The following is a 12220-nucleotide window of genomic DNA, read 5'->3' as shown; positions in this document are numbered from 1 at the left end:
GCTTGTGAGGACGAATCTCGCTGCTCTTGTAAGCTGCACTTGACAGCGCGTCACTCAACCAATACAACCTATCTCAACTAGGCGAGAAAGCGAAAGAGGTAGAGTGCTGAGCTACTGTAGCTTTACCCTCCAGGGCTCAGCATACGTCACGCCACGTGACTTTGTTGGTATATTCTCTCGACCTATCTAGCTGGCGCTGCGATAATCCATAGTGTTTACACTGCCTCTGGCGGTCAGTAAGAATGAAACAGAACTGGGAGTGTTGATATATTTAGCCCTCATACTGTATTCCGGTCAGAGGATTGTTCCCCTGAAAATGCTTGTAAATGTCATCGCATTGAACTAAAACGGATTGACTTTGCTTTGCTTTGGGGGGGGGGAGGGGTGTTTATCCACCTTGTTACACTTGTGTTGTTCACGGGTCAAAAATTGCTAATAAATCTCTTGTTATGCTGTGTTATTGCAAAATACTGCATTCAATCTTGTTTTATTTCAATTAACACAGGTTTTAGGTGTCTCTTTTGGAACCGATTTAAATAAGCTTGAGTGAATTTTTCCACTCAAACACGGATCAATGAGCTCTACGATTGGTCAGATACAAAAAGAAACCTAAAAACGGTGCTAACTGAAAGAAAACAAGTTGATAAAAAAGATTGAATCAAAATTTGCCGGAAGTTTTCTGGGTTTTCCCAGGCTAACCTGGAACACCAAATTAGGCAAAATTTTCAGCACAGAACAAAGGGTTAAACCATATTTGTGTTATTCATGCAGTAATTATAACAAAGCTGCTTGTTTTTTAACTTTTGGGAGTGTTGATATATTTAAATCAATTGGCCTCTCTGGAGATAGAGAGAGTTAAGTCATTAGTTTAATGACTAAAAGTCATTTACATTTGACATTTTAATCGATGAATTTGGCAAACGCTTTTATCCAAATCGACATACATCGCATTAAAGGTCAGTTCATGCCTTCTCTAGGAGTTGAACCCATGACCTTGGTGTTGCTAGCGCTATATTTTGTGCATATTTGTGCTCTAATTTGATCATATCTGTGCATGTTTGTGTGTTTGAGCAGCAGAAATGAAGAAACCCATAGTGTTTACATATTCAGATGTTTCCCCAAAACCTCCACCTCATCTGTAATGACATCATCCATGCTTAGATTTCTGGGTAATCTTTCAGAGTTCGTGTCTTGTGTGTTGACTAACATCGGTCACATGTGGATCACACCTGATGAGCTCATCAGTGAAGGTTACCTGGAGCTCCTCGGTTGCGTTGGCGTCCCTGCGTTTGCGGCCCTTCTTTGGATATCCGTTGATCTTACACTCGTAACAGGCCTCGGGAGAGAGCGAGTTCTCGTCGGCGTCGGATGAGGGAGTCTGAGGAGACAGACCCGCTCCAGAGAGACAGTGACTGAAACACACACACACACACACACATCAGATTTACACATGAGGGATCCAATACAATTCACCAGAAATGTGCATCGACTGATACAGGAGTTTATAAAGCATTAAACAGCTGTTACACACATTATTTTTGTATTATTTATATAGTTCTGTAATATTTATTAATATTTTATTCAGAGCTGATTTATAGCAGAATTTGAATTTGTCTCATATTTCATTAAGTTTGCCTCACTGATTCTGTTAAAATCCAAAGTGAAGCTGCTTTGAAACTCTTTATTGAGATAAATGTGGAGTGTGGCAGTGAGAGTTCGGTCCTCAAGGGGGCGACAGTTTCCTTCAAAATCTAGAGTTTCTTCTAAAGCGCCCCAAATGTGTGTGAACCCAGCTATAAACAAATATGTTCTAAGAACATTGTGCTAACGTTCTTATTGAGTTATTTAAAAATGATTTCTGAACATTCAAAAAGTACAGTTTTTATATTTTTTTAAAAACATTTTTTTCTTGGTTATGTGAACGTAAAGGGAACATTTACTTTTGTAAACATTATTGGAAAGTTACTTTTGAATGTTCTAAATCAGGAAGTAACATTTAAAAATAGTCAGACGAACATTCAACTAAAAAGTTTCAGACAAAACGTTCCACGGGCCCTGTATAAATAATGCTTTTGTGCTGATGAGAACGTTATTAAAGAACACATAACTTTGAACAAACGTTCTATTAATGTTACTGGAAGAACGTTCCCTGTTAGCTGGCTATTAGTTTGTGTGCGTGTGTATGTGTGTGCGTGCGTGCGTGTGTGTGTGTGTGTGCGTGTGTGGGCGTGCGTGTGTGTGTGTGTGTGTGTGCGTGTGTGTGTGCGCGCGCGTGTGTGTGCGCGCGTGTGCGTGTGTGTGTGCGTGTGTGTGTGTGTGTGTGCGTGAGCGTGTGTGTGCGTGTGCGCGCGTGTGTGTGTGCGTGTGTGTGTGTGTGTGTGTGCGTGTGTGTGTGCGTGTGTGTGTGCGTGTGTGTGTGTGTGTGTGCGTGTGTGTGTGCGTGTGTGTGTGTGTGTGTGCGTGAGCGTGTGTGTGCGTGTGCGCGCGTGTGTGTGTGCGTGTGCGCGCGTGTGTGTGTGCGTGTGCGTGCGCGTGTGTGTGCGTGTGTGTGTGTGAGTCTGACCCCTGTCCCGCTCTCAGGTATCCAGGTGGGCAGCCACACAGGTATCCTCCATCAGTGTTGGAGCAGCCGTAACTGCAGGGGTTCTGGGAGTTGCACTCGTTGACGTCCTGACAGCCGCCCAGCATCTGCTCGAAGGAGAAGCCCGCGGGACACAAGCAGCGGAAACTGCCCAGTGTGTTGTGGCACGAGGCGCCGCCACATATCTGACTGTTCTGGCACTCGTTCTCATCTGCACACACACACACAGGGGTCAAAGGTCAGGGCGGTTCCCACAGCGCCACTGACCTACATTCACTTTCACAATCTCTCAGTGTGCTGACGGAGCAGGAGTTCACAACACGAGTTCACTGTTCTGATTGGCCAGACGGCTCAGTCTGCTGTGATTGGTCTACTCTGCTCTGATTGGCCAGACGGCTCAGTCTGTTGTGATTGGTCTACTATGCTCTGATTGGCCAGAGAGATCAGTCTGTTGCGATTGGTCTACTCTGCTCTGATTGGCCAGACGGATCAGTCTGTTGTGATTGGTCTACTCTGCTCTGATTGGCCAGACGGATCAGTCTGTTGTGATTGGTCTACTCTGTTCTGATTGGCCAGATGACTCAGTCTGTTGTGATTGGTCTACTCTGCTCTGATTGGCCAGACGGATCAGTGTGCTGTGATTGGTCTACTCTGCTCTGATTGGCCAGACGGATCAGTCTGTTGTGATTGGTCTACTATGCTCTGATTGGCCAGACGGATCAGTCTGTTGTGATTGGTCTACTCTGCTCTGATTGGCCGGACGGATCAGTCTGCTGTGATTGGTCTACTCTGCTCTGATTAGCCAGACGGATCAGTCTGTTGTGATTGGTCTACTATGCTCTGATTGGCCAGACGGCTCAGTCTGTTGTGATTGGTCTACTCTGCTCTGATTGGCCAGACGGATCAGTCTGTTGTGATTGGTCTACTCTGTTCTGATTGGCCAGATGGCCCACTCTGTTGTGATTGGTCTACTCTGCTTTGATTGGCCAGACGGCTCAGTCTGTTGTGATTGGTCTACTCTGTTCTGATTGGCCAGAGAGATCAGTCTGTTGTGTTTGGTCTACTCTGTTCTGATTGGCCAGACGGATCAGTCTGTTGTGATTGGTCTACTCTGTTCTGATTGGCCAGATGGCTCAGTCTGTTGTGATTGGTCTACTCTGTTCTGATTGGCCAGACGGATCAGTCTGTTGTGATTGGTCTACTCTGCTCTGATTGGCCAGACGGATCAGTCTGTTGCGATTGGTCTACTCTGCTCTGATTGGCCAGACGGATCAGTCTGTTGCGATTGGTCTACTCTGCTCTGATTGGCCAGACGGATCAGTCTGTTGCGATTGGTCTACTCTGCTCTGATTGGCCAGACGGATCAGTCTGTTGTGATTGGTCTACTCTGTTTTGATTGGCCAGACGGCTCAGTCTGTTGTGATTGGTCTACTCTGCTCTGATTGGCCAGACGGATCAGTCTGTTACGATTGGTCTACTATGCTCTGATTGGCCAGAGAGATCAGTCTGTTGTGATTGGTCTACTCTGTTCTGATTGGCCAGACGGATCAGTCTGTTGTGATTGGTCTACTCTGTTCTGATTGGCCAGATGGCCCAGTCTGTTGTGATTGGTCTACTCTGCTCTGATTGGCCAGACGGCTCAGTCTGTTGTGATTGGTCTACTCTGTTCTGATTGGCCAGAGAGATCAGTCTGTTGTGATTGGTCTACTCTGTTCTGATTGGCCAGACGGATCAGTCTGTTGTGATTGGTCTACTCTGTTCTGATTGGCCAGATGGCTCAGTCTGTTGTGATTGGTCTACTCTGTTCTGATTGGCCAGACGGATCAGTCTGTTGTGATTGGTCTACTCCGCTCTGATTGGCCAGACGGATCAGTCTGTTGCGATTGGTCTACTCTGCTCTGATTGGCCAGACGGATCAGTCTGTTGCGATTGGTCTACTCTGTTTTGATTGGCCAGACGGCTCAGTCTGTTGTGATTGGTCTACTCTGCTCTGATTGGTCAGACGGATCAGTCTGTTGTGATTGGTCTACTCTGCTCTGATTGGCCAGACGGATCAGTCTGTTGCGATTGGTCTACTCTGCTCTGATTGGCCAGACGGATCAGTCTGTTGCGATTGGTCTACTCTGTTTTGATTGGCCAGACGGATTAGTCTGTTACGATTGGTCTACTATGCTCTGATTGGCCAGAGAGATCAGTCTGTTGTGATTGGTCTACTCTGTTCTGATTGGCCAGACGGATCAGTCTGTTGTGATTGGTCTACTCTGTTCTGATTGGCCAGATGGCCCAGTCTGTTGTGATTGGTCTACTCTGCTCTGATTGGCCAGACGGCTCAGTCTGTTGTGATTGGTCTACTCTGTTCTGATTGGCCAGAGAGATCAGTCTGTTGTGATTGGTCTACTCTGTTCTGATTGGCCAGACGGATCAGTCTGTTGTGATTGGTCTACTCTGTTCTGATTGGCCAGATGGCCCAGTCTGTTGTGATTGGTCTACTCTGCTCTGATTGGTCAGACGGCTCAGTCTGTTGTGATTGGTCTACTCTGCTCTGATTGGTCAGACGGCTCAGTCCGTTGTGATTGGTCTACTCTGCTCTGATTGGCCAGATGGCCCAGTCTGTTGTGATTGGTCTACTCTGTTCTGATTGGCCAGACGGATCAGTCTGTTGTGATTGGTCTACTCTGCTCTGATTGGCCAGACGGATCAGTCTGTTGTGATTGGTCTACTATGCTCTGATTGGCCAGACAGCTCAGTCTGCTGTGATTGGTCTACTCTGTTCTGATTGGCCAGACGGCTCAGTCTGTTGTGATTGGTCTACTCTGCTCTGATTGGCCAGACGGATCAGTCTGTTGCGATTGGTCTACTCTGCTCTGATTGGCCAGACGGATCAGTCTGTTGCGATTGGTCTACTCTGCTCTGATTGGCCAGACGGATCAGTCTGTTGTGATTTGGTCTACTGTTTTGATTGGCCAGACGGCTCAGTCTGTTGTGATTGGTCTACTCTGTTCTGATTGGCCAGACGGATCAGTCTGTTGCGATTGGTCTACTCTGCTCTGATTGGCCAGACGGATCAGTCTGTTGCGATTGGTCTACTATGCTCTGATTGGCCAGACGGATCAGTCTGTTGTGATTGGTCTACTCTGTTCTGATTGGCCAGACGGATCAGTCTGTTGTGATTGGTCTACTCTGTTCTGATTGGCCAGACGGCTCAGTCTGCTGTGATTGGTCTACTCTGTTCTGATTGGCCAGACGGATCAGTCTGTTGTGATTGGTCTACTCTGCTCTGATTGGCCAGACGGATCAGTCTGTTGTGATTGGTCTACTCTGTGCTGATTGGCCAGACGGATCAGTCTGTTGTGATTGGTCTACTCTGTTCTGATTGGCCAGACAGCTCAGTCTGCTGTGATTGGTCTACTCTGTTCTGATTGGCCAGACGGATCAGTCTGTTGTGATTGGTCTACTCTGCTCTGATTGGCCAGACGGATCAGTCTGTTGCGATTGGTCTACTCTGCTCTGATTGGCCAGACGGATCAGTCTGTTGCGATTGGTCTACTCTGCTCTGATTGGCCAGACGGATCAGTCTGTTGTGATTGGTCTACTCTGTTTTGATTGGCCAGACGGCTCAGTCTGTTGTGATTGGTCTACTCTGTTCTGATTGGCCAGACGGATCAGTCTGTTGCGATTGGTCTACTCTGCTCTGATTGGCCAGACGGATCAGTCTGTTGTGATTGGTCTACTCTGCTCTGATTGGCCAGACGGCTCAGTCTGTTGTGATTGGTCTACTCTGTTCTGATTGGCCAGACGGATTAGTCAGTTGTGATTGGTCTACTCTGCTCTGATTGGCCAGACGGATCAGTCTGTTGTGATTGGTCTACTCTGCTCTGATTGGCCAGACGGATCAGTCTGTTGTGATTGGTCTACTCTGCTCTGATTGGTCTACTCTGTTCTGATTGGCCAGACGGATCAGTCTGTTGTGATTGGTCTACTCTGATCTGATTGGCCAGACGGATCAGTCTGTTGTGATTGGTCTACTCTGCTCTGATTGGCCAGACGGATCAGTCTGTTGTGATTGGTCTACTCTGCTCTGATTGGTCTACTCTGTTCTGATTGGCCAGACGGATCAGTCTGTTGTGATTGGTCTACTCTGTTCTGATTGGCCAGACGGATCAGTCTGTTGTGATTGGTCTACTCTGCTCTGATTGGCCAGACGGATCAGTCTGTTGTGATTGGTCTACTCTGCTCTGATTGGCCAGACGGATCAGTCTGTTGTGATTGGTCTACTCTGCTCTGATTGGTCTACTCTGCTCTGATTGGCCAGACGGATCAGTCTGTTGCGATTGGTCTACTCTGTTTTGATTGGCCAGACGGCTCAGTCTGTTGTGATTGGTCTACTCTGCTCTGATTGGTCAGACGGATCAGTCTGTTGTGATTGGTCTACTCTGCTCTGATTGGCCAGACGGATCAGTCTGTTGCGATTGGTCTACTCTGCTCTGATTGGCCAGACGGATCAGTCTGTTGCGATTGGTCTACTCTGTTTTGATTGGCCAGACGGATTAGTCTGTTACGATTGGTCTACTATGCTCTGATTGGCCAGAGAGATCAGTCTGTTGTGATTGGTCTACTCTGTTCTGATTGGCCAGACGGATCAGTCTGTTGTGATTGGTCTACTCTGTTCTGATTGGCCAGATGGCCCAGTCTGTTGTGATTGGTCTACTCTGCTCTGATTGGCCAGACGGCTCAGTCTGTTGTGATTGGTCTACTCTGTTCTGATTGGCCAGAGAGATCAGTCTGTTGTGATTGGTCTACTCTGTTCTGATTGGCCAGACGGATCAGTCTGTTGTGATTGGTCTACTCTGTTCTGATTGGCCAGATGGCCCAGTCTGTTGTGATTGGTCTACTCTGCTCTGATTGGTCAGACGGCTCAGTCTGTTGTGATTGGTCTACTCTGCTCTGATTGGTCAGACGGCTCAGTCCGTTGTGATTGGTCTACTCTGCTCTGATTGGCCAGATGGCCCAGTCTGTTGTGATTGGTCTACTCTGTTCTGATTGGCCAGACGGATCAGTCTGTTGTGATTGGTCTACTCTGCTCTGATTGGCCAGACGGATCAGTCTGTTGTGATTGGTCTACTATGCTCTGATTGGCCAGACAGCTCAGTCTGCTGTGATTGGTCTACTCTGTTCTGATTGGCCAGACGGCTCAGTCTGTTGTGATTGGTCTACTCTGCTCTGATTGGCCAGACGGATCAGTCTGTTGCGATTGGTCTACTCTGCTCTGATTGGCCAGACGGATCAGTCTGTTGCGATTGGTCTACTCTGCTCTGATTGGCCAGACGGATCAGTCTGTTGTGATTTGGTCTACTGTTTTGATTGGCCAGACGGCTCAGTCTGTTGTGATTGGTCTACTCTGTTCTGATTGGCCAGACGGATCAGTCTGTTGCGATTGGTCTACTCTGCTCTGATTGGCCAGACGGATCAGTCTGTTGTGATTGGTCTACTATGCTCTGATTGGCCAGACGGATCAGTCTGTTGTGATTGGTCTACTCTGTTCTGATTGGCCAGACGGATCAGTCTGTTGTGATTGGTCTACTCTGTTCTGATTGGCCAGACGGCTCAGTCTGCTGTGATTGGTCTACTCTGTTCTGATTGGCCAGACGGATCAGTCTGTTGTGATTGGTCTACTCTGCTCTGATTGGCCAGACGGATCAGTCTGTTGCGATTGGTCTACTCTGCTCTGATTGGCCAGACGGATCAGTCTGTTGCGATTGGTCTACTCTGTTTTGATTGGCCAGACGGATTAGTCTGTTACGATTGGTCTACTATGCTCTGATTGGCCAGAGAGATCAGTCTGTTGTGATTGGTCTACTCTGTTCTGATTGGCCAGACGGATCAGTCTGTTGTGATTGGTCTACTCTGTTCTGATTGGCCAGATGGCCCAGTCTGTTGTGATTGGTCTACTCTGCTCTGATTGGCCAGACGGCTCAGTCTGTTGTGATTGGTCTACTCTGTTCTGATTGGCCAGAGAGATCAGTCTGTTGTGATTGGTCTACTCTGTTCTGATTGGCCAGACGGATCAGTCTGTTGTGATTGGTCTACTCTGTTCTGATTGGCCAGATGGCCCAGTCTGTTGTGATTGGTCTACTCTGCTCTGATTGGTCAGACGGCTCAGTCTGTTGTGATTGGTCTACTCTGCTCTGATTGGTCAGACGGCTCAGTCCGTTGTGATTGGTCTACTCTGCTCTGATTGGCCAGATGGCCCAGTCTGTTGTGATTGGTCTACTCTGTTCTGATTGGCCAGACGGATCAGTCTGTTGTGATTGGTCTACTCTGCTCTGATTGGCCAGACGGATCAGTCTGTTGTGATTGGTCTACTATGCTCTGATTGGCCAGACAGCTCAGTCTGCTGTGATTGGTCTACTCTGTTCTGATTGGCCAGACGGCTCAGTCTGTTGTGATTGGTCTACTCTGCTCTGATTGGCCAGACGGATCAGTCTGTTGCGATTGGTCTACTCTGCTCTGATTGGCCAGACGGATCAGTCTGTTGCGATTGGTCTACTCTGCTCTGATTGGCCAGACGGATCAGTCTGTTGTGATTTGGTCTACTGTTTTGATTGGCCAGACGGCTCAGTCTGTTGTGATTGGTCTACTCTGTTCTGATTGGCCAGACGGATCAGTCTGTTGCGATTGGTCTACTCTGCTCTGATTGGCCAGACGGATCAGTCTGTTGTGATTGGTCTACTATGCTCTGATTGGCCAGACGGATCAGTCTGTTGTGATTGGTCTACTCTGTTCTGATTGGCCAGACGGATCAGTCTGTTGTGATTGGTCTACTCTGTTCTGATTGGCCAGACGGCTCAGTCTGCTGTGATTGGTCTACTCTGTTCTGATTGGCCAGACGGATCAGTCTGTTGTGATTGGTCTACTCTGCTCTGATTGGCCAGACGGATCAGTCTGTTGTGATTGGTCTACTCTGTGCTGATTGGCCAGACGGATCAGTCTGTTGTGATTGGTCTACTCTGTTCTGATTGGCCAGACAGCTCAGTCTGCTGTGATTGGTCTACTCTGTTCTGATTGGCCAGACGGATCAGTCTGTTGTGATTGGTCTACTCTGCTCTGATTGGCCAGACGGATCAGTCTGTTGCGATTGGTCTACTCTGCTCTGATTGGCCAGACGGATCAGTCTGTTGCGATTGGTCTACTCTGCTCTGATTGGCCAGACGGATCAGTCTGTTGTGATTGGTCTACTCTGTTTTGATTGGCCAGACGGCTCAGTCTGTTGTGATTGGTCTACTCTGTTCTGATTGGCCAGACGGATCAGTCTGTTGCGATTGGTCTACTCTGCTCTGATTGGCCAGACGGATCAGTCTGTTGTGATTGGTCTACTCTGCTCTGATTGGCCAGACGGCTCAGTCTGTTGTGATTGGTCTACTCTGTTCTGATTGGCCAGACGGATTAGTCTGTTGTGATTGGTCTACTCTGCTCTGATTGGCCAGACGGATCAGTCTGTTGTGATTGGTCTACTCTGCTCTGATTGGCCAGACGGATCAGTCTGTTGTGATTGGTCTACTCTGCTCTGATTGGTCTACTCTGTTCTGATTGGCCAGACGGATCAGTCTGTTGTGATTGGTCTACTCTGATCTGATTGGCCAGACGGATCAGTCTGTTGTGATTGGTCTACTCTGCTCTGATTGGCCAGACGGATCAGTCTGTTGTGATTGGTCTACTCTGCTCTGATTGGTCTACTCTGTTCTGATTGGCCAGACGGATCAGTCTGTTGTGATTGGTCTACTCTGTTCTGATTGGCCAGACGGATCAGTCTGTTGTGATTGGTCTACTCTGCTCTGATTGGCCAGACGGATCAGTCTGTTGTGATTGGTCTACTCTGCTCTGATTGGCCAGACGGATCAGTCTGTTGTGATTGGTCTACTCTGCTCTGATTGGTCTACTCTGTTCTGATTGGCCAGACGGATCAGTCTGTTGTGATTGGTCTACTCTGCTCTGATTGGCCAGACGGCTCAGTCTGTTGTGATTGGTCTACTCTGCTCTGATTGGCCAGACGGCTCAGTCTGTTGTGATTGGTCTACTCTGCTCTGATTGGCCAGACGGCTCAGTCTGTTGTGATTGGTCTACTCTGCTCTGATTGGCCAGACGAATCAGTCTGTTGTGATTGGTCTACTCTGCTCTGATTGGCCAGACGGATCAGTCTGTTGTGATTGGTCTACTCTAGACAGCTCAGTCTGTTGTGATTGGTCTACTCTGCTCTGATTGGCCAGACGGATCAGTCTGTTGTGATTGGTCTACTCTAGACAGCTCAGTCTGTTGTGATTGGTCTACTCTGTTCTGATTGGCCAGACGGCTCAGGCTGTTGTGATTGGTCTACTCTGCTCTGATTGGCCAGACGGATCAGTCTGTTGTGATTGGTCTACTCTAGACGGCTCAGTCTGTTGTGATTGGTCTACTCTGCTCTGATTGGTCAGACGGCTCAGTCTGTTGTGATTGGTCTACTCTGCTCTGATTGGTCAGACGGCTCAGTCTGTTGTGATTGGTCTACTCTGCTCTGATTGGCCAGACGGAAAGAAACACAGTCAGACAGACAGACAGACACATAGACAGACAGACAGACAGATTGAGGTGTCTCACCGACGCACTGGTTCCACTGGTAGTGCTGTAAGTATCCCTGAGGACAGCTGCATCTGTAGCCGCCCACCAGATTCTGACAGCCGTGCTGACAGCGATGGTTCCCGTCACACTCGTCCATGTCTGACACACACACACACACACACACACACACACACACACACACACACACACACACACACACACACACACACACACACACACTGTATTAGTGGGATATTTTAATGGACACAGTCCTGTGTGTGTGTGTGTGTGAGAGTGAGAGAGTGTGTGTGTGAGTGTGTGCGCGCGTGTGTGTTTGTACCTTCACAGTGCTGTCCATTGGGGTCGAGGGAGAATCCTCTCTGACAATCACAGTTGAAGCTGCCGGGGCTGTTCTGACACACTCCGTTCGGGCCACAGAGACCCGGCTCAGAGGTGCATTCGTTATTATCTGTCACACACACACACACACACACACACACACTTCATCACTCTAATTCATAGGTCGCAGTGTCAGAACAGGAAAGGGAAGGGCTCGAGGACAGTCATGGGTTTGTGTTTTACAGCTGTTTATATCAGCTAATGGATCACATATAAACACCAGGTGCTGTAGCCATGGCAACAGAGGCAGTGCATCCCATAACAACGGCCCGCTGGTCACCGTGACACCAGACGTGACATCACTTCTTCAACATCTGCTCGTGTAAACAAGTCTGAGACTGAATCGAGGCGAGTGTGAGCAGTACCAGGGCATTCCCTCAGGAAACAGTGACATGAACTGAACTTCTATGGTGAAATTGTGCTAAAGTCTATTTTTTATTAGCGTTAACCAAACTAAAACCATAAATACTGAAATAAACGATCAATGAAGCACACATGACCTGTGACATCATCAGCTAAAGGTAAACGTGAAGTATTTTTGTCTTGTTTCCAGTCCAAATATCTAAACATTCTTAAATCAGAAGTAAAATGACAGAAATTATATTTTGTTTTCTAAAAAGAAAAAACAGAAAAATCTAAATTAGGTGA

The 12220-nt window shown here is 47.9% G+C and overlaps 1 protein-coding gene across 1 annotated transcript in view; it reads right to left on the bottom strand.

Annotated features, from left to right (window-relative positions):
* Nucleotides 1-12220, bottom strand: part of LOC130077531 (fibrillin-1-like) — an 81580-nt gene that overhangs the window by 9212 nt on the left and 60148 nt on the right. Inside the window, exons 31-34 of the mRNA XM_056242808.1 lie at nucleotides 11514-11642; nucleotides 11213-11332; nucleotides 2564-2792; nucleotides 1256-1412 (exon numbers count right to left, since the gene is read on the bottom strand). Of these exons, the coding sequence (XP_056098783.1) occupies nucleotides 1256-1412; nucleotides 2564-2792; nucleotides 11213-11332; nucleotides 11514-11642 (635 nt within the window). The remainder of the gene's footprint in view (nucleotides 1-1255; nucleotides 1413-2563; nucleotides 2793-11212; nucleotides 11333-11513; nucleotides 11643-12220) is intronic.

Source organism: Rhinichthys klamathensis, unplaced genomic scaffold (assembly GCF_029890125.1).
Source record: "Rhinichthys klamathensis goyatoka isolate OS25496 unplaced genomic scaffold, OSU_Roscu_1.1 h1tg000755l_1, whole genome shotgun sequence".
NCBI classification, from domain to species: Eukaryota; Metazoa; Chordata; class Actinopteri; order Cypriniformes; family Leuciscidae; genus Rhinichthys; species Rhinichthys klamathensis.
This window is presented reverse-complemented; position numbering and strand designations above follow the sequence as displayed.